General features: G+C 39.2%; 1 protein-coding gene across 3 annotated transcripts; it reads left to right on the top strand.

The window, feature by feature from the left end:
* Positions 1-73: 73 nt before the first annotated feature.
* On the top strand, positions 74-21,507 carry LOC137287603 (tyrosine--tRNA ligase, cytoplasmic-like). Of its 3 annotated transcripts, none has more exons than XM_067819978.1 (14): positions 74-155; positions 7,203-7,292; positions 10,005-10,151; positions 11,901-12,076; positions 13,153-13,282; positions 14,070-14,150; positions 14,358-14,409; positions 14,551-14,733; positions 16,054-16,139; positions 16,653-16,785; positions 18,050-18,141; positions 18,627-18,823; positions 19,878-20,016; positions 20,195-21,507. In XM_067819978.1, the coding sequence occupies exons 2-14, from the start codon at positions 7,227-7,229 to the stop codon at positions 20,303-20,305; spliced, it is 1,593 nt and encodes a 530-aa protein (XP_067676079.1). In that variant the 5' UTR covers positions 74-155; positions 7,203-7,226; the 3' UTR covers positions 20,306-21,507. The 3 variants fall into 3 exon arrangements, with proteins under 3 accessions (XP_067676079.1, XP_067676080.1, XP_067676081.1); XM_067819979.1 differs by having other exon boundaries at positions 131-274; XM_067819980.1 differs by lacking the exon at positions 74-155 and adding an exon at positions 6,953-7,010.
* The last annotated feature ends 1,215 nt before the right edge of the window (positions 21,508-22,722 follow it).

The raw sequence follows: 22,722 nt of genomic DNA, 5'->3' as shown, positions 1-22,722 counted from the left end.
TTAATGCTAGTAAAAATTCATGTCGCCGCTTCATTGTAAACAGAATATAAACTTTATATAATGCCACATCTGTAACCGGAAGTTGTATCGCTTTACGGTAAACGTGTCTGATGCAACTGGGAAGATCACCGGTGTAAACATTGCTGGCATATTGCGTGAGTAAAGATACCGCTTTTTCTATTGCCCGAATTCTGATAGGTAATCAGGAGGTTATAAAATCAGGTGCGGATGTTAGTTTGCTGTTTGTGAAACTTTCAGCAGTGTTCGTCCAAAGGTAAGTTATGAATGGTAAACGGCAGCTGCACATTGTCAATGCAATGAAACTAGTAGTAGTATGCTCATGTCAGTCATGACACAGGATTAACATATCGAAAGATCGATCACTTACAGAGAACAGTCGCCTTAAAACATGAATGTTGCAACTAATAAAACTCCACTTCGTAAATACTGTCATAATTACTACCTGACACCTGCATGAGCAGTCATAGGATACTGTGCGTATCTTATTCCCATCATATTAGTTGTTTTGGTTTTCACACGAATCAGTGGTGGTGGTTTTAAAAAAAATAATCTATCTTCTTTAAAATCTTGGAAGTTTCAGAATCTAAATGAACATTTGATCAACGTGTGTAATGCGTGCATTGTAACAAATATTCATTTTAAAATATCTGTATCACCAATAGAAATGGTAAGGTTTCAACATATGTTCCAGTCTTGCTGCACCTTCAGTCACTGATAGTGATATCATTAATCATCAATCCAGTCTAACTTTTATTTGCACAATCTAACAATCCTGAGTAGGAATGTGTAAATATTACTTCCAGCACTAGGTGCAAATTTGGTTATGTTGTGAGCCGTCTTTCAAAGATGTATGTTTTGGTTGTTCTTTAACTCTCTAACCATAACACTAACAGCCACGTGATGATGATCTGTAAATAATTGAGCATATGTATTACCTTGCATTATTCAGTGTTAAATGTAAAGTCACCACTGCTTGCAAATACAAGCACTGTGAACATGGTGAATGGGCAGGGTCATCTCATCAAACTTAATTTGTGCTGAGTAAGTATGGTTTTATGCAGCTTCTAGCAATATTCCAGCAATATCACAGCAAGAGACACCAGATATGGGCTTCATACAATGTAGCCATGTGGGGAATCCAACCCTGGTCTTAGGCTTGATGAGCAAACGGTTAACTGCCACTTCCTAATTTGTGTTGAACAATGGGGACAGTTCTATGGATATAGAATTTTTTCATTATTTATAAGATTTACTAGCATTACTCATGTGTATACAAGCCTTGCCTACAGTATTGTACATCACATGCTTCATAACAGTGTTGGCAGCTACACAGATTTAAAACATGTCACCTGTTCCTAAACGTGTGATGAAGTACAGCAAAGTTATATTTTAATCACAAAATGCACAAAGTTTGGTTTTTATTCAGTTCAAATGCTCTAGATAACTTTATCATATCCCTTGATAAGATAATTTTCAAATTCACTTGGAATGATAAAAATGAAAGGAATCACAAAGGAAACGTTAAAGACTGAAGGGGGACTGGATGTGGTTGAATAAAACATTTATGAAAGCTCTAAAAATTATCCACTCTTAGACTCTGCTGTAAAAAATCATCTGACAATAATCCTTGTCATGTACCTTATAATGATATCTTCAAGTAGCATGAGTATGGAGCAGATGTTGACCAAATACTCAACATTGATTTAGAATCTTTTGTCAGGCAAAGGATCAATCAAGTGATCACACTGACTGACGTTAGACTGAAATAATCAACATTATAACTTGCAGAATACAAGGTTCATCCTTGGTAATCTATTCAGAGCAAATTATGAAAGCATGAAATAAAAAACCGAGACACCTGTTCAGGGATTTGAATAAAGAACTTTAACAATGGGCCATTTTCAGGATTATTAACCATTTTCTTAATTTAGAATAGGCCACTGCCCTTATATCAATCGTAAACATCAAAATTTTAAAGGGCTATTTTTTATTCTAATGTGCAAACGTCCCATGGCCCCTGCCTTAACTAATCTCTGCGCATTTATTCATGACGATCAAGTAACCACTATCCTTGGGGATTTTACGGAGAGCTTTAATTACCCCATGCCATGTTTGCAGCCAATTACGTTGGTTCCACAGTGATTGAATTAATTAGGTACCTACCTTTTAACAGTAAACTTAAATTTTTGCATGAATGAAAATCTACATTTTAAAGAGTACCTACTCTTCAATCCCCCCATGGATATTTATTGTATATTATCCTCTAATTTATTGTCGCACCAGGAGCATACACAAATGCATGTATAAAGATGTATTATAAATTTTAACTTATTATTTACTGTTATGAATATTATTATATCTTGTGCTCCCATGCATGGTCATTGAATCTGTAAGCAATATCACATATCATCAATATGTTTACATTCATGTTGCCAGTATTATCTAGGTCTACCAGGATGTTGTGAGAATAACCATAGTAACGAAACATTTGATTGACACTTTTATAGTACTTCCTAAACCCACATACATTCTTTCTTAATGGGCACGGCAATAAACAATTTAGCCCAGAGCTATATTGTAGTCCTTTAATTAAGTAGGGACACACTGCTGTTTCATTAAGCGACAATCATCTCATAAATAGTACAGGTTAGACTTCATCAGGGCCTGGTGGATCAGTAATCAAAGTTGTTGTTGATGTCAAGATAGAACCATATTAACTGCTGATTGTTCTTGATATTGGTAAGTGATGTAATATTGCTAACATGATAAACATGATTGTTATTGTTCAATCTTAATGTTAAATAATCTTTAACTAGCTTAAAAGAGAATGCTAGACAAGTGCAGTAATTAGCTTGGTGAAAGATACAATCATTAGAAACAGGTACCCCTATTTTTGTTTCAGATATGTGGTTTGTTATGTTTTGATTATGAAAACAGTTTCTGTTAACTGAGCTTCGGGTATTGTGTATTTTCTGCTGGAACTCGTGGCCTTCCCGCTCGTGATGTCAGATGTGACTAGAGTTCACCATAATGCCAAAGAACTAGCGCTACAGTAATACAAATCACGTTGTTTTTGTAAGTGGTACCATGCTGGTGTATTAGGACCCATGAAATTTGGTAAGTCGCCTGTAGATAAACAGAATCATTGAACAATGGAAAGAGCCACCATTTCTCTCTGATTTCAAAGTAAAGAGACATATGAAAGACACATGCACACATGGGTTTGGTGTGTTGTACAGACCCTGAAGTAAATATATCCAAGAATTGAAGAAAGCCCATGTAAGTCTAGAAAATGTGGCAAGTCTAGATTCCCTTACCTGAAGAAAGTCTCAGGGCTCCATTTCATTATATTACTTTTTTTAACTATGAACATTTTTCAGTAAAACAGAGACTAGTTGTTAGTCTAACATGGGGTATGAAAATCCAAAAGCTAGGCTGGAGAAGGAAACACCCATTCTATCATTACCTGTTACAACTTACTGTCAGTGGTATTCTTAACATGAATTAAATCAAGTCTGATTGCCTGTCTAATTGCCCCAGCTACAGAATGCCCCAGTAAATTTGGTCAAATTGCACCCAAGTTTTGTTAAGATTGCCTCGGGGGGTAGCCTCAATGCCCCATTTTTAAACAAAATGATTAATTATGTGCTGTAACTGCATCATTTTGCCAACTTTGATATAATGCTCTTTATGTAAGAGTAAAACAAGAAGTAAACTCATAACTAGGGGGACTTTACACTTGGTACCCATGTAGGGAATCGAAACTGAGTCTACGGTGCAATGAGTCTCCTCTTACGATAATCATGGGATGCTGAGCATCTCTTGCTTGGCTGTTTTCAGTACTCCAACACAAGGGATAAGTATTTTAATTCATGAACTATGAAGAATCTTTTTAGCAATATAAGTTCTCATTTAATTATTGCATTTTTAAAAGAATTGGATTTGTTGACGGATTTGTAAATGGATCAATATTTTATGATTGGAAGTTTAAGTTGATAACTAAGATTGTTAGTGGCGGTACCCTCAAGGGAGGTTTTAGTACCATAAAATAATTGTCCTCCTGAGAAGGTATGTGAGTCCCAACACATTCAAAGTCAAATTTAATCTTCCACACTTTTAGCTGTAGTACTAGTGTTATTGTCATTTTAATTTGTGGCTAAACTTGCATACAATTCCCAACAGCTGAAGGGATGGTGTAAATCCAGCTAGGGTCCATGCAGGTAGGAGAAGCACTGTAAGTTCCCTTGGCCCCTAGTATGGTGATTTACCTTCAGTTGTTGGTGATCAATAGCCAATTTTTAGGTGTTATTGTCTAAGATAGTTTTCTGCTTTTAAAAATACATTCTAGCTAGTTTTAACTCTTTTTGTGATACTCTAGTTATTGTACTGTCCGTCGATGACTGGTTCTTAAAGTTTAATTACTAGTATTTATGTGCATCTCACTCACTCACTCACTCACTCACTCACTCACTCACTCACTCACTCACTCACTCACTCACTGAACATCTGTAATACAGTACAGTTATAATAATGATAAAGAACACAAGTTCATGATAACTTGATAAGATAAGTGCTAATTTACTGTATGAGTTTTGATTAAATTCAAATGTTATTAGCTGGGACTCAAAACAAATTTGTTTTGTCCATCTGGTATTTGAAAGTTTCAGTGTGAGCGAAGTTTACTTTATATCTGTTTGTGAAACATCTGACTGTGACCAATAAGAAACAGGCGGGCATTTGTGTGCCTCAAAGCCACACGTATATCTTGAATTTATGATACAAGCTATCAGAAAATACTTTATGAACATTTCTGAAAATATGCATATAGATGAAATTCACTTTTTAAAATCATAAAATTTATTGAAAACTGGCACTTTTTTGTCAGAATTTGACTACTGTCGTATTTGATTTTTCCTTTTATGTTTTCATGCATGTCATTCAATAACTAGAACAGCTATCAGTGGCTCCTTTGTTTCATTATTAACATAAATATCACTTTTAGACATGTGGTTGTGTGAAATGCAGATTTTCCCTGTTCATAGTCTGGCAGTCATGTGAAAAATGCCATGTATACGGAACAGAGAACCATCTCACGTACAGTTTAGGTCCTCTGCTGGTGACTTAGATACTGTATTCAGAGTTGCATATTTAGTAATGACTACATAATATCAGCATTGTCAGAGTCTGGAATGTCCATGCTTAATGCTTAAGACAGCTGTGTCCCATATGCATGTTTGATATGCATGATGTGCAGATATTTCAGTAGCATTGTCAAGGTAACTGACATGTTAGGACTCTACACTGGATTCTGATGTTTTGTTCGATTGGCTGACACGTTCCAAAAGTATGACTTTTGACAATAATGTGGTGTTAGCAGCACCAATAACTGGGGCCATAAGGTAGCCATGTGTCGGAAGCGTTTGCTCATCTCACCTAAGATCAGGGGTCAATTCCCCATGTGGGTAGAGTATGTGATGTGCATTTTTGGCATCTATCACATTGCTAGAATATTGCTAAAAGTGGCGTGAAATCTAATCACTCACTACAGGGTTAAATTATGCCTAATAGATCTGAGGGTCAAGGGGAACCCCAAATGCTAATTTCACAGGTCCTTATAGGAAACCTGCAGGTCTAATATAGTGATGAAATAGTCTACTGTAATTTAGGATGATTTTAGTCACGTTTATTGCTGAAACTTAATATTTATTGGAGAAAATTTGGCACAATAATCACTCGTTGGAAGGGGCCTTCAGAGTGATAAAAAAAATGGCGGAGTAGACAGTCCAGTTTTCATTTGATTAAATCTAATGTATTATTTTTTCTCTGCTTATCATAGGATATGATGTTATATATTTATTCAGGCCTTCAGTTGGGCCTACTGTACAAATAGAAACTCCAGTTCTGCTCAGTGACCCGGCTATGAATACTATAATGAACTATTGATCATGTTTATAACTATCTCACAACTGAATGCTTAGGAACTGCAGATTCCGGTTAGAATTGACCTTCAGCAATCTATGTTTGTCATAAGAGGCAGCAAATGGGGTCGGTTGCCGTTGATCGACACAGGTCATCATATCCCAGTTGCTTAGATTGATGTGCTCATGCTGTTGATCACTTGATCTGGGTCAGACTCAATTATATACAATCCACCACCATATAACAACAAACAAAACAAACCCTTCCTACCACTTGAGAAGTGTGAAAAAACAAAGGCAATCAATGTCTTATTGCCCATGAAAGACCTGGACCTAGATTTCCAAAGCTCTCTTAGCGCTAACACTGACTTGAAATTGACTTATGACTATCTTAGCGCTAAGTGAGCTTTGAAAATATAGTCCCTGATCATGTTCACTTAGAGTGGTTTAAGCAACTTTAGGCAAAATCATCTGTGTGGATCTTGTGGGTAATTAAGACCTTGGTCTTGTGTGACAAACAGTTGTATAACAATCATCCTGTGTTGACTGAGTTTAGCCATATCGAAGTCCTAACAAAGCAAAAATAGATCGAACTGGAGTATGTTACTCAGACAGACACAGCACAACAGGCAGACACTTATTAAGTAAGAGATCTCCAGTAGATTACATACTGAACATGTAAACCAAATAAACAGAGCGTGATAAATTATGCAGGCTACATAACAGTTTCATTCAGGAAAACATAGTCTGGGATTTATTTAGCATTCCAAACAAAGTGCATTTTTTCAGGAAAATTAATAAAAGATGTTATGTTAAAAACTTTAATGTTCATATTTTTGTAAAGCATGAGGTAATTCTACCATAACCATATTATTAAGATTTTAAATAATTACATTCTGTATTGGAAAATCAGAGGTATACAACATGATTATTTACCTCTGAATAACATTAGTTAGCTAATCACAATCCAGTATTTACATCGAGGAATTGCCTCGGAGCAGGTCTTGTTATATCTTTAAGGGTGTTAAGAAGACACCGATATTATGAAAGCCAAGATCATCACCTGTTCGTGTTAGGTATATGAATTACTTGTGTGGACTGTCACTTGATGTGTTCTTTATTCATAAAAACTAACATTTTGTTGAGCAATGTTTGAAATGAAAAATATCATGTAATTAAGTATACGTGTACATTGATACAACATGCATGTAACATGTAATATAGTATTCATTATTACATGTACTGGTATGTATTTGTTGACAGTGACATCAAAGTGGGCCTGCCATCATGGAGAACCAGACTGCCAGCTTGAGTCCAGAGGAAAAGCTTGACCTGCTCAAGAGAAATCTACAGGTATGCCATACTGAAGATTAACCAAGTTAAATACTTTTTTATGTAACAAGTGTTACATTTGACCACTTCCTAAATGGCATTGTGTAGTCATAGCTTTCAGCCATGGGAGCCATGCCAGTTAACACTTTTCAGAGGGGTACACAAACTGTGTGACAAAGCCTGTAGCCTGGACTACCAGTTGTCCAATTTTCATTTTAGCGGACATCATGGTGACTGAGCAGGTTAGGCTGCTGACTTTGTGTGCTGGCGATTAGGTGCCTGACTCTGAGGGTGTGGGTTCCAATTCAGAATGGGACTCAACTCAAAAAAGTACTAGAACTTGTATCCCAATAGCATACATTGTTGCTCATGCTGTTGATCACTGGAGTGCAAACTCCGTCACACTCAACATGGTCAATATGTAGAGGAGAAAACACACCTCTGAGGTTTTAGTCGACAATGTAAAACTGGAGGGGAGGGGATTTCCCGACCCCGATGGGTTTACATTGTCGACCAAAACCGAGGAGAAGAGTTTTCTTAAACATATATGCTGTCAATGCAGATAATTACAATGTAGATGATCATTTAATGAAGCAACATAACAATAACTGAAGCATGTGTAAAATCAATTTAATGACAGTAACTAAAAGTTGATAATTTAAGCCCACCACCTTTGTCGGCCTGATGGCCGTGCGATAGAGCGTCTGCCTACAAATCTGAGACTTTTGGTTCCAGTCTTGCTTGGGAAAACATTTGTACTTTGAACTTCATCATGAACAATATTTTTTTCAACTGATTTGAAACACTCATGTATCATTTGAATGTTGATGTTCATGTAAAGTTAAGAGAAGTAAAACCTGGGAAGTGGTCTTACTAGCAAAAAGTATAACCTTGGAAGAGGTCTTTCTAGAGAAAAGTAAAAACTGTCCCTCCAAAACCAAAACCTCAAATGTGGTTATTATGGGAAAACAAGAGATGACCTAACATATAGTGAGAAGCACACTTCAGGTTTATATACATATGGAAATTAATTAAGCAACACCAAATTCAAAGACACATAAAAACTTAACAAAGTTTAACGAAGTAATTTTGATGATTGATTATTCAATTTTGATGTATTGACATACAGCATGAGCTTTTCATGGGTTGATATGACGCGCGTGAAGCTTGCACAGCGCACGTGCATTGCTTTAACCTCAACTTTCGAAAAATGCACTTTTTCCCTGGGGTGTTTACAAGCGCAGGTTGTCGATTGCATTCGGTTTTTCATTCATTTCAATGTCATGGCACGTAGGAAATTATCAGAGGCCACTCGTTGGCAAATAATCGGCATGAGGAATGCTGGTATGTCTCTAAGACAAATCGGGACTCAAATCGGACGACATCATTCCATAATTTCAAAACTTTTGAAAAAATACCGGGCCACTAATGAAGTTAAAGACCTGCCTAGACCAGGAAGACCCAGGAAGACCACAGTCCGGGAGGACAGAGCTTTACTGAGACTTGTACGGCGCAGGTCCTTCGACTCGAGCTCTCGGTTGAGACAGGAGTGGCTTCCAGGGAGACCCATCTCGAACAGGACTGTTCGGAATCGTCTGAAAGCTGCAGGATACCGGGCAAGGAGGCCAATCAAGCGACCCAGACTGTCTCCAGCCCATAAGGCAGCCCGACTGGCCTGGTGTAATGACCGTTTGCACTGGAACATTGCCTCTTGGAGGAAGGTCCATTTCTCAGATGAGAGCCGGTTCTTGCTGCACATGGTGGACGGTCGTACTCGGGTCTGGAGGCAGAGGAACACAGCAATGGCTCCACGGAACATCCAGGAGACTGTGGCCTTTGGGGGAGGTTCCGTTATGGTATGGGGGTGCATTTCCATGAACTGCAAGTTGGATATCATTACCATCCGTGGCAACCTTAACGGTGTTCGTTACCAACAGGAGGTTCTTGACAGGGCTGTGGTACCTCATTTTGAGAACCATCCTCTGGCAACGAGACCCATATTTATGGACGACAATGCTAGACCTCACAGGGCGCATGCTGTAAATGATTTTTTGCGGCAAAATGCAATTGACAGAATTCCATGGCCTGCCATGAGCCCTGACCTCAACCCCATTGAACATTTGTGGGACTTTATTGGCCGTCGTGTGAGGCAGAGAGACCCACCAGTCCATAATCTCAACGAATTGACGGCTGCCCTGCATGAGGAGTGGAACAGGATCCCCCAGAATCAGATCCGGAGACTCATCCAAGGAATGAGGAGGCGTCTGGAATCGGTGGTGCGTGCGCAGGGAGGACACACTAGATATTGATGAAAGTCGGTGTGCAGACTCTCAGATGACTGTTCTTTCTTTCCATGTGACATTTGTGTTAATACACCTGACAACAACGTCTGTGGATGAATAGTAAATTGTGTCCATTTTTTCATGAATTTAAGACAGTTTTTAGAATTTCGATTTCGATGCAATAAAGCAAAGTCTTGATACTTTTTCCCTTTAAGTTGTTTGTCAGAGATCGTCTGTTGAATAAAAAAGTGTCAAACTATATCAACCCGGCATATTTTGATTGTCAGAACACTTCAAAGTTGCTCCAATAGAAAAAATTGGGGTGTTGCTTGATTAATTTCCAGGTGTATATTTTAACAGCATTCACTTACATCAGTAGTACTCTTCCTTGAAGTAATAATTCCTGTGTTTCTTTTGTCTTTTATCAACAGTACTGTTTTTCTTTTGGCAGGAGGTTCTTGGGGAAGATCGCTTGCTGCCATTGTTGAAGGAAAGAGATGTGAAGATCTACTGGGGCACAGCCACAACAGGCAAGCCACATGTCGGCTACTTTGTGCCCATGTCCAAGGTGGCCGACTTCCTCAGGGCCGGGGCAGAGGTATTGTCCATTATATCCATTGTCACCTGCTCTTTAGGTTTTGTCCACTTGTTACCATGGTAACTCAGCATGTCTGTGTCATCTGTCATAAAGGTGTTGTCCATTGTATCCATGGTAACATAACATAATATGGTATGTCTTAATATGTTAATATTATATGCCTTTTGTAACCATGGAGCATGGTGTGTCTTGATGTTTTCTTTGTGCATTGTTCATTGTATCTATGGGAACATGGTATGTCTCAATGTGTTCTTTAGGCATTGTTCATTGTAACTATGGGAACATGGTATGTCTCAATGTGTTCTTTAGGCATTGTTCATTGTAACTATGGGAACATGGTATGTCTCAATGTGTTCTTTAGGCATTGTTCATTGTAACTATGGGAACATGACATGTCTCGATGTGTTCTTTTGGCATTGTACATTGTAACTATGGGAACATGAGATGTCTAGGTCATCTTTCATGAAGGTCTTGTCCACTGTAGCCATGGTAACACAACATATGAAGGTCATCTGTGTGGATGTCTGTAGATATTGTAGGTTCACTGTTAGCATTGTAACATGGCATGTGTCATAGGTACACAGCATCCCTTCACCATTTGCCCTGTGAGTTTGTGCCATCATACCTTGTCAGAAGGTCTGGTAGTGTTTCCAGAGGACCTGCTTGAAAATAGAATTACTCACTTTCAGCATACACTGTTATGTATTGTTGGTCCGTTGCTCTTGCAGACCTGCTTTGATTTCCCTGACAGACAGTTTTCACCTCACTGTACTAAAAACTGTTCCTTTTAATCCTGGTTAGGACTTGTATCTGTTTTATTACGGGGCAATGGTTAAAGCATTTGCTTGTCATACGAAACACCTGTGTTCAGTTCTCAACATGGGTACATTGTGTCAATCCCATTTCAAGTGTACTCTGCCATAACATTGCTGGAGTAAAACTGAACCCAATCACTATCTTAGACAACAAGTCAGCAAGTCTGACCACCTGATCCCATTAGTCACCTCCTACAACAAGCACAGTTGAATTTTGAGGCAAACATAGGCTGCTGAAGGCCAATTTTAACCCACATCTTTACAAGCTGAAGACAGATGTAACTAAACCATCACCCAAGTGACATACACCATTTAAATCAGAGCCTTGATCAGTGTGTCTGTACACAGCATCCCTTCACCATTTGCCCTGTGAGTTTGTGCCATCATACCTTGTCAGAAGGTCTGGTAGTGTTTCCAGAGGACCTGCTTGAAAATAGAATTACTCACTTTCAGCATACACTGTTATGTATTGTTGGTCCGTTGCTCTTGCAGACCTGCTTTGATTTCCCTGACAGACAGTTTTCACCTCACTGTACTAAAAACTGTTCCTTTTAATCCTGGTTAGGACTTGTATCTGTTTTATTACGGGGCAATGGTTAAAGCATTTGCTTGTCATACGAAACACCTGTGTTCAGTTCTCAACATGGGTACATTGTGTCAATCCCATTTCAAGTGTACTCTGCCATAACATTGCTGGAGTAAAACTGAACCCAATCACTATCTTAGACAACAAGTCAGCAAGTCTGACCACCTGATCCCATTAGTCACCTCCTACAACAAGCACAGTTGAATTTTGAGGCAAACATAGGCTGCTGAAGGCCAATTCTAACCCACATCTTTACAAGCTGAAGACAGATGTAACTAAACCATCACCCAAGTGACATACACCATTTAAATCAGAGCCTTGATCAGTGTGCCTTAATCTTCCCACCAGGTGACGATCCTGTTCGCAGACCTGCATGCCTACCTGGACAACATGAAGGCTCCGTGGGAACTGCTACAGCAGCGGGTCAAGTACTACGAGCATGTCATCAAGGCCATGCTGCGCTCGATCGGCGTCCCACTTGACAAGCTCAAGTTTGTGCAAGGGACAGAATACCAGCTCAGCAGGTGAGATTCATTATGTTACAGTTGGTTTTCTAGTTTGTTTGTCATTTAACACCGCGCTCATCAATATTCCTGCTATACAGCAACGGTTTGGAAATTATGGTCTGGACCATACAATCAAGTTATCAACAGCATGAACAGCGATGTCCAGAGTGAGAACACAATGGCATGTGTCAACCAAGTCAGCGAGTCTGACAACCCAATCCTGTTAGTCACCCCTTTGGAGAAGCATGGGTTACAGAAGACCTGGATCTTCATAAGTGAAACATGTTTTCAGCATTGTAAGAGGTGACTAATAGCACTAGGCTGTCAGGCTTGCTGACTAGGTTGATGCATGTCATTGTATCCCAGTTGTGAAGATTGATGCTTATGATGTCAATCTCTGATCACTGTATTGTTTGATCCAGGCATGATTAATTACAAACAGCCGTTTGGCTAGAATGATGCCAAGTGTGGCATTTAGAAATATAGAAACAAGCAAATTGTTAGCCAAGTGGGTTCATTCATGCCTGTTGAGGAGTTGACTCAAACCTTTGTCTTCATGAATGGTTACATTTATCATGTAAACAACAAAGAGTGAGCTGTGTATGGAAGGGCTGTTAATTCTGAAACATTCACTGGTGTGAGAAACAACAGAACACAAAACTACCACCAGCCTTAAATTCTTCTGTCATTAAGGATACCTTTAATATTGGATGACACAAAGCGTTTTTTACCAGCGAGCAAAGTGCCTTGTTTACAATGGTGAAACAGACATTGGTGATCAATGTTTTCCAAAGACAACATTTTGATTCATGTTTTCTGATCAGTTCATTTTCTCCCTCTACATATACTAAACAGCAAAAGAAATGCAATTTTACAAAAATTTAAATCTCATAAAAGTGAGCATTCATGTTTATGTCTTCTATTTAAAATCTTAAAATAAAATTTCTTTTGCTGCTCATAATATTTTATGAAGTTGAAGTTATATTTGTCTTGTTAGTGATAGTTTTGAACATTATTGTGAAGATATTGAATACATCCAAACCAGTGACATCCTCAGTAGTCTGTAAGGAGTGTGACATGAGTGTATCTTTCAGAGAATACACACTGGATGTGTACAAGTTGTCGTCACTGGTGACAGAGCATGATGCCAAGAAGGCTGGTGCCGAGGTGGTCAAGCAGGTGGATCACCCCCTCCTGAGTGGACTGCTGTACCCAGGTCTACAGGTGGGTTGTCGTGTAGGTGTGGTGTGGGTGGTAGAGTGGGTATAACATGGGTTGTAGAGGGGTGTAATGGGGGTTGTACACTAGGTTTGACATGGGTTGTAGAGGGATGTGGCATGGGTTGTAGAGCTCATGTATCATGGATTGTAGAGGGGTGTGGCATGGGCTGTAGAGTGGATGTATCATGGGTTGTAGAGAGGTGTTGCATGGGTTGTAGAGTGGATGTATTATGGGATGTAGAGGGGTGTGGCATGGGTTGTAGAGTGGATGTATCATGGGTTGTAGAGAGGTGTGGCATGGGCTGTAGAGTGGATGTATCATGGGATGTAGAGGGGTGTGGCAGGGGTTGTAGAGTGGATGTATCATGGGATGTAGAGGGGTGTGGCATGGGTTGTAGAGTGGCAGTATCAGAGGTTGTGGAGTGTTGTGGCATTGGTTGTAGAGTGGGTGTGATAGGGGTCGTGGAGTTGTAGAGTGGTTGTACAGTGGCTGTTGCATGACGCTGGTGATATGATGTGTATGACTGGCTGTAGAATTTATGTGAAGTGGGATGTAAAGTAGTCATGGAGTCATGGAGTGAGTGTGGCATGGTTGTAGAGTGGTTGTATGGTGGGTGTGGCAAGACATCGTTTGTAGAACAGATGTGACAAGGGTTGTATGATAGGTTTCTTACGGGTTGCAGAATGGGTGTGGCATGTTGCTGATGGGTTGCAGGGATCTAATGATTAAAGTGACATGTGACACATGTGCAGTTATGATATTTTTATCCATTTCGAATTCCATATTCCAGGCGCTGGATGAAGAATACCTTAAGGTTGACATACAGTTTGGTGGTGTAGATCAGAGGAAAATCTTCACATTTGCCGAAAAGGTAGTCCTGAGTTTGTGAAATCATTTATAATGACTATTTACCTTTTGAAAACAGGCATCATCAATAAAAACCATAAGTTAGTCCAGAAGTCTACAAAGATCCTGAAGAAACGATGTGTTTGTAAAACTGTCTATTACCTGGTTTATTAAACGTTTGGAACACCAAATGTAACTGAGGGAGTTAATTCAAACATCTGGTTTCTTTCAGTACCTCCCGCACTTAGGCTACAAGAAGAGGATGCACTTCATGAACCCAATGGGTAAGTGCAATACCTAATGCCTAGTTACTTACTAAATGTTGTCTAATGCATGCAAGTCAAGCAGTGTATAAACTCATACCTGGATTTCTGTACTAAGAATCCATAGTTACCATAATAACCAGTATGCCATTATGTCTGCAGTTCCTGGTCTGACTGGATCCAAGATGAGTTCATCCGACCCAGACTCTAAGATTGATCTCCTGGACTCTCCAGCTCAAGTCAAGAAAAAGTTGAAGAAGGCATTCTGTGAGCCAGGAAACATTACAGACAATGGCCTCCTCTCCTTCTGCAAGTTTGTCCTCTTCCCTCTCAGCACAGATGGAGGTATGTCCACACATCGACAGTTGTCTCCATATTCAGTGCTACAGCCAGACTGTGTAATTGTGGGATTCCTGCACTTTAGGAGATAATTGCACTTAGCTTGCACGTTATTTATAAATGTGTCCACCAACAATGGCAGAAATTTGTGATTCATAACATATTTTTATATATTGTGGGCGTAAATATATATGCAAGTATTTTCATTGAAAGCAATATCAAACATTTTGAAATCAAAATATTATAACCCATGGAATTTTAATTAAAACAATTCTTAGACAGCTCATTGCTGGTACATCTATTTGGAGAAGAAACTGTAACATTTATCACTAGAAGGAGCTGTCCTTGGGTCTACCAACAAAAAATTGGCTGTTAAAAAGAAGGATTACTGATTTTGTTACCTTTGGTTATTGGCTACAGTACTGCATATTTCTAAGGGGCAAGGGGGTAATCTAGAGGTTAATGTGTTCACATGTCATGCTAAAGCCCTAGGTTTGATTCTCTACATGGCTACAATGTGTGAAGTCTGTTGTTGGTGTTCTCCATCTTGATATTGCTAGAAAATTGCTAAATTCGCTCACTCATCGTACCCAAATCAAACATTGATCACTGGTTTGTCTGGACCAGACTTGATCATTTACAGAACGTCATATCACTGAAATAATGAACCTGTGAAGGTCAGGGGTAGAATAGGCCTTCAGCAACCCATGCTTGCCATAAAAGGCAACTATGCTTGTCATAAGAGGCGACTAACGGGATCAGGTGGTCTGGCTCGCTGACTTGGTTGACACGTCATCGGTTCCCAAATGTGCAGATTGATGCTCATGTTGTTGATCACTGGATTGTGTGGTCCACATTTAGATATTTACAGACCGCCTCAATGTAGCTGGAATATTGCTGAGTGCAGTGTAAAACTCGCTCGCTCGCTCACTCACTCACTCACTCACTCACTCACTCACTCACTCACTCACTCACTGAAATAGTGATGTGTCCAGTGTTGCACATTAAACCAAGAAACACTCATTTTCTCATTCTTCATCACCTGATGAATGCAAAGTTTTTTGTAATATTACTCTGGAAGATCTGGGTAGGAATTGGTCTTCAGCAATCTATGCTTGTCAAAGGAAGTGACAAGATCAGGTGGTCAGGTTTGCTAACTTGGTTGACCTTGTATCACCCCAATGATGTAGATCGGTGCTCATGCTGTTGATCACTAGATTGTCTGGTGCATTTACAGACCACTGTCATATAGCTGGAATATTGCCGAGAGTGATATTAAACAACAAACCAGTCAATCAATCTAATATTAAAGTATTTCTGTTACAGAATTTAAAGTTGAAAGGTCAGAAGAATTTGGAGGCAACAGAACATTTACGAAATATGTTGATTTAGAGGAAGCATTTAGAAAAGAGGTAATAACAATACATCTGTATGAGAAATTGGTGATGAATGCATTTTACTTCACAGAACAGTATCATAAGGTAATTGTTCTCACTACGAGCTATGAACAGAATAATATTGGGTGATGATAGTACTGAACAAACTGTTATGATGGACAATGTGTATGATATGTGAATATCCTAGTATGGTAGGAGTTTGAATGTCAAATGGCAGATCTCCTGGTCATCTGCTCAAGGGGCTTAAAAAGGGAGTTTGGGCCTTCAATGAGTGTCGTCAATAAAGATCTGGGTTAGACTTAATCTTCAGTAACCAATGCTGGCCATGGCCAGAAATTGAATCAGGTAGTCAGTCTTACTGACTTGGTTAACACATTTCATTGTATCCCTGCTTCCATACATTTGGAATATTGATGAGTGGCGTAAAATTACACTCACTAACTTGTGACTAAGTGTATGAACATCAGGACTTTTGACTCCAAGTCACACAAAGTAAATGTCAGTTGATATCATTTATTTGGATTCCAGGAACTGCACCCTGGAGACCTGAAGGCAGCAGTGGAGGTTTACCTGAACCGGTTGCTGGATCCCATCAGGAAGGAGTTTGAAACTCCCGAGCTCAAGAAGATCACAGCCAAGGCCTACCCAGTTGTCAAAACAAGTGAGATTTTCTGTAGACAGCTACTCCAAGATTAGCGTTTGTGTTCTATATTTAGTCAAACTCCACTTATTTATGTCAGCTCATTTGAGTGAGTGACCCAGGTGATGAGCTGAGGAATGTCTGTGTTGTAATTGTGTTCCCTGTGCTTATCAAACTGCCATGAATTCAGAGTCCTTTTGCAACATATTGAAAATCCATCTTTTCTAAAATGAAGACTGTGGTATGGTATCTGTAAAAGACATACAGTGGAACCTCTCAAAACTGGTAGCCCTCCAATCTGGCATGCTCTCAATATCAGCAATGGAATTTGGTAGGAGCTTGAAGTTAGTAAATTTATGATGATCATCCCCTAATCCGGCATCAGTTTTTTTTTTGTATTTCAGCACAACAAAGATTGTGTAATCAACAGCATCCAGTGTCTCTGCTCTCCGGCTGATTGGCTGAACGTGTATTAACGTGTATTTTTCTGATGTTATCTTTACTGATGAAGAAAGAATATGATGAATATCAGAGTTTTGTTCAGTTGCTTTTTAAGAGACACTTAAGATAATGCTCAGGTTGAAAAGTTCTCTAAACAGGCATGCCCCCTTTACCAGCATTTTTGTCCTCTCCCAGTGAATGCCATTCTAGAGGGTTTCTACTGTATAAGGATATTAGATAAAGACAACATAGCATGTTTACCTTTGGCATGGCATGGTTCTTGTGAAGTGGCAATCAACATTACTTGCCTAATTGGTATTGCTGTCACTACTGCCGGACATGTATTAGATGAGTCAGAACCTGACAAATGACCCCAGTTTGCATATATGGGAACACTGTCCAGAATATTCCTCTTGAAACAAAAGGGGAACAATCTAACTATTGAACAGTTCAATTTCCTTGTGCGAGTCATGTTTTGATTTCTATATCATACTACTCTACACATGTTAAACAGAAGCGGCATTGAGTTCATGCCACAGTCAGCGTGTATTTCACATGCTTAATGCCCAATCTACCTCATGTACCTGTAGCAACCAAGTTTATTCATCTACATTCACTGCACCGCCTAGTAGTCACAAACTCGTTTACTGCGCAAGATCATCTAATACCTGTCAAACAGTAAGGTGATGAAAACCTGTCCCTGACAGGAACATACCCAGGGGAATTATTATATGTATCTGTGTGCTTGTAGACATTCCTGGTCTTCTGCATATTTAAAATCAGTCGGGTCGTGTTCATTAAACACTGCTAGTCCATGTGTACATGTAAGGTGCTTGTGTTGCAGAGGGACCAGGAGGGGCAGCATCCCAGCAGACAGAGGAAATCATCCCCTCCAGGCTGGACCTCAGGGTCGGCAGGATCACTGAAGTCTGCAAGGTATCAAACTTTATGGTATTCTAACCTCCTTAATCGATCCTGTTAATGAATGAAGAGCTTTAATTTCATGCTGCATTTAGCAATATTAGACCAATATCATGGCAGAGAACACCGGAACTGGGCTTCAAGCAAGAACTTGGGTCTTCCGCATGAGGAGCAGATGCTTTAACCACTGGGCTAGCCGATTTTGTTTTGTGTGTGTTTGCATGGTATTGCTGGAATATTCCTAAAAGTTGTGTAAATTAATGCTCACTCTCTAACTTCAACTGATATGTGGTCTGGCTAGCTATTCTCAGAACGTTCCTACCCCTACAAACTTCTTTAGCTTTTTCTTACTATCATTTGGTACTATCAAACTTAGGAATTCTTAGGGCTACGAACTTTTCCAGAAAAGGAGCCCAGGGCTCTATGCACATGTGCACAGCTCCCCATTTTGATTTGACTTTCTGTAATGGTAAATTGAGTCGCTCACATGTGATCTGCAGCACCCTGATGCAGACAGCCTGTACATGGAGACCGTAGACCTAGGGGAGGGAGGATCAACGCGGACAGTGATCAGCGGCCTGGCAGGGCTGTACCCCATGGAAGACCTGAAAGACAGGCTCGGTGTGTTCCTGTGCAACCTGAAGCCTCAGAAGATGCGGGGCATCGAGTCACAAGCCATGCTCATGTGTGCATCAGTGTGAGTAGAAACAAAGTGTCAGGGCAGAGTTACCTCCCCATGTGATCCATTGTTTTATATATGATTTATTTATTTATTTATTTATTTATTTATTTATTTATTTATTTATTTATTTATTTATTTATTCATTTATTTATTTATTTATTTATTTATTTATTTAAAATTTGCTTTTTCAATCGGCGTTAACTGGTTTAGGAAGATGAAAAGTGAAAAAATCTGATCTGTGAAGCGTTGATGATTATTATGTTTTATGAAGTCAAATGCTTTGGTTTTGTTGTTTAACGCTGTACTCAGCAGTATTCCAACTATATCACAAAGATCTATACATGATTGTGTCTGGACCTGACAATGCAGTGATGAACATATAGGGGTCTCTACAGGGGGCAAGTGTGTGTGAATGTATGATGGTATTGACTATATTGCTTTAGAAACTGATCAGTAGTCTACCAACTAGTCAAGAGAGATCAGGGCCCGTTTCTCAAACTCTCGTAAGCCCAAGCTGTCATAACTTTTCTCGTAGTATTCGTACCTCTTATACTGAGGCATAGGAGGTACGAATACTATGAGGAAAATGACCAGATCTTAGGCTTACAATAGTTTTGTGAAACGGGCACCTGGTTGGTGGATTTCAATTGTGGGGTTTGAAAAAATAACGCTTATATTCATTGGTTTCAAACTGTTTTCTTGGAATGTGCTTCACAATGGTTATGTTTTGTTGGATGGGTTTTTTTTTCACAAAAATATTTCATCCACCAAACAATGATGAGTTACGTCATATGTTCCTGGGAAGTTACCCACTTTCATTTCATATAGTCAACTCAAAAATATTTGTCTTTTGAAAAATATTAAAGGAGTAAAGAATCATCCAGCAGATGTTTGAATGTGGAGTTGAGTATGTGACATGTTGATTTCCAAGTGAAACAAATCAACTTTGTCTTCATTCACCAGGGTTTAGCTTTAGACTTGATCAGATTCACCCAGATAGAGAGATAGAGATTCCAGCATATAATAGTAGGGTCATGAGAACACAATGCTCATCTCTGTTTCTGTCCAGGGATGACCCCCGGGCCGTGGAACCTCTTGACCCCCCTGAAGGAAGTGCCCCTGGGGACAGGGTGTTTGTAGAGGGTTATGAGAAGGGCACACCAGATGAAGAATTAAAACCCAAAAAGAAAGTCTGGGAAAAATTACAGGTGAGTTTTTATTGAAAGCTGATGATAAAAAAACAGTTCTAGAAAATGCTGAAGTATTTAGTTTACACAAGTACAAGCAGATATCAAATTAAGAGGTTATGCTGTTATTGTTACATATTGTTCCCAGTTACTTGTTTAAATATGTAGTATAAATATTTCTTTTCTTTTCTCTCTGCAGCCGGACTTTTTAACAAGTGGATCTTCTGTGGCAGAATGGCAGGGTAGCCCTTTGATGACAAAGCTTGGAAAAGTCACTTGTAAATCTCTAAAATTATCACCTATCAAATAAGAGAGAAATTACTGGTTATCTGTTTCAATATCTGTCGTATCATGATGTCAGTCAGGCTGTTTATCTTGTCCATTAAGTGAACACAAATATGGATGATTACTAAAATTGCATCAATCCTGTGATGTCTTTGTGAGCTATATCAAAGTCACACTAAAGAACCATCTTTTTTCTGAAGAAGGTCACGACCAGTAGCATGTCATGAAACTGAAAATGAATGAAAAGTAAAAATGTCTTTTAGCCCAAATGAATGATAGATGAATTTTTAAGAATTACTAAGATATCATTTCATGTGTATAGGAGATATATATGTCCAAGTTTCTTGTTCTTATATCACATCTAATTGTATTAATATGTTTTTAGAAACTGGCCCCTAGTGACCCATGCAGGTTGTCAGGGAGACACAGTGGATGGTCACCATAGTGACAGAGTGTCTCTGTCTTACCCAAATGTTGTATAGCTGGAATATTGCTGAAGGCTGTGTTTACAACAAAGATACTCACATCCACTGACTTCCATCCAACAAAGATTGTCTCTGACAGCATCCTTATCAACTGTGTTTAGGCTAGTGGATCAATATATCCACACATGCAGATTTACAGCTCGGCCAGACTTTTCTAGGGATGAAATTTTTATTTAGCTGATGTATTAGAGGCTTCCGCAGTGCACGTACATGCATGCATGTGCATGTGTGTGTGCATGCAGTGAGAGGGGATGAGGATATGAATGGATGCTGTCAAGGATAAGTAAAGCTGAGTCATTACATAGAAATCTGCGAGTGTTTGTCAACATTTCCTATCTAGTCAGTAAAACGCCTTTCTTTTGTAATCTGTCACGGAGAGATCATTATTGATGTTTGGAAATGCACATGTACGTAAAGCAACAAGAAATTTATCCCAGAGTTGACTACAGGTGTTCTTTACTTTTTCCACAAATCAGTGTCCAAGAGAAGACTAAAGACATAAGAACGTAAGATAAATGCTGCAGTCAAACTGTCAAACTTCCATATCATATATATGTCAAAAAGCAAAATGATGACTTTCATGTGAGTGCTTTTTCTGATGCATTTGACATGAGAACCAAGATTGTTTTTCGTGTGATTAACATCCAAATATTACATTGCAGTGGCCACAATATGACAGCATTCATAATGTCATTGACATGTAATAAAGCTATTTATACAATGGGGTGGCCCGTTCAAGGATGAGATGAGTTTGTTATTTCTCATATTTTATTACATTTTCATCGTATTGCTAGATGTCTGGTATAGTCTGGATTCAGATGAGAATGATGGATGATTAAATATCACAAAATAGAGATAAGTGCACAAAACAAAATAGGACTCATTGTCCTGGAACCTCTGTATGCAACAAGATCTGAAATTTCCACAGGCATCACCTCCCACAATAAGCCCTCTGGTGACATTACAGGGTAAAACTTGAATAATCTTCAAAGCAGTGTCGGTCACACGTACACACAATTAATGAGTAGCAGTTTGGGACCATGCCCCATCCGATTGAATGTTTGAGAAGAGAGGTGGCTGAAATATCTTACTCATGTTTAACTAGTCTTTGTAGACTGTAGTAACTCAGTGTCAATATGAGTTAGTTTCCACTTTACTTAGTGCTATGAAAAACATTGAAACCATCCCAAGTACCAGGAACACCCCACCTACCACCCACCCCCAACACACACATGCAAAATAAAAACCACAAAAACAACTAAACAAGCACAAAACACAAAACAGAACAAAATTTTAAACACCATCACAATGTCAGCTCTGAGGAACAAATACCAAGCCCTTGAGTAAGGAAAGTCTGATGACCTTTCAGCGCCGTGCAGTTTTAACCTGATATGGGTTGACATTAGGACAGAAAAAGAAGAAACTATTATTGTTTTTATTCTTAAATGTTTCAGTGGTAAATGTGAATGATAGGCTGATGTCTCAAACATGAAAGTACAGTACAGCTTTCACACATTTCTTTAAGAAGGTACACCACTGCTTGATGTATGATATTACAAATCACATATTGATACATTACTGTGTGTGACCAAAATAGCCATAAAAAGCTATATCCATGAATCAATTTACCCTTCATTAGGACAGGTGGTTTCTCTATTTTTCCATGCACTTTGTTTGTGGGAAGTGCCTCTGTGACTTTTCCCACCCTTGTCATTGTTTACATGAACAATTAAATCAATGATAAGAGAAAACACATTATTTGTATGGCATGCTGTAATTTCCTGTGTGTTCCTCCTGTACCCTACACTTGCCACCCTTCACCCCAATTCTCTCAACCCTCGGTCCTTCACGTCATGCCACACCCCACACCCCACACCCTTCACCCCCTCTCCTCTTAACCCTTGTGCAATGCAGCCAGTGCAAGTCTAGAAAGTCCAGATCACCTCACTCTGAAAAT

This window comes from Haliotis asinina, chromosome 6, assembly GCF_037392515.1.
Source record: "Haliotis asinina isolate JCU_RB_2024 chromosome 6, JCU_Hal_asi_v2, whole genome shotgun sequence".
Classification (NCBI taxonomy): Eukaryota; Metazoa; Mollusca; class Gastropoda; order Lepetellida; family Haliotidae; genus Haliotis; species Haliotis asinina.
This window is presented reverse-complemented; position numbering and strand designations above follow the sequence as displayed.

Excerpts from the sequence above, each read along its gene's own strand:
- LOC137287603 (XM_067819978.1), top strand. The coding sequence starts at position 7,227 with ATGGAGAACCAGACTGCCAGCTTGAGTCCAGAGGAAAAGCTTGACCTG. Across the intron at positions 13,283-14,069 it reads TGCTGTACCCAGGTCTACAG|GCGCTGGATGAAGAATACCT; the intron begins GTGGGTTGTCGT and ends TCCATATTCCAG. Across the intron at positions 20,017-20,194 it reads AAGTCTGGGAAAAATTACAG|CCGGACTTTTTAACAAGTGG; the intron begins GTGAGTTTTTAT and ends TTCTCTCTGCAG.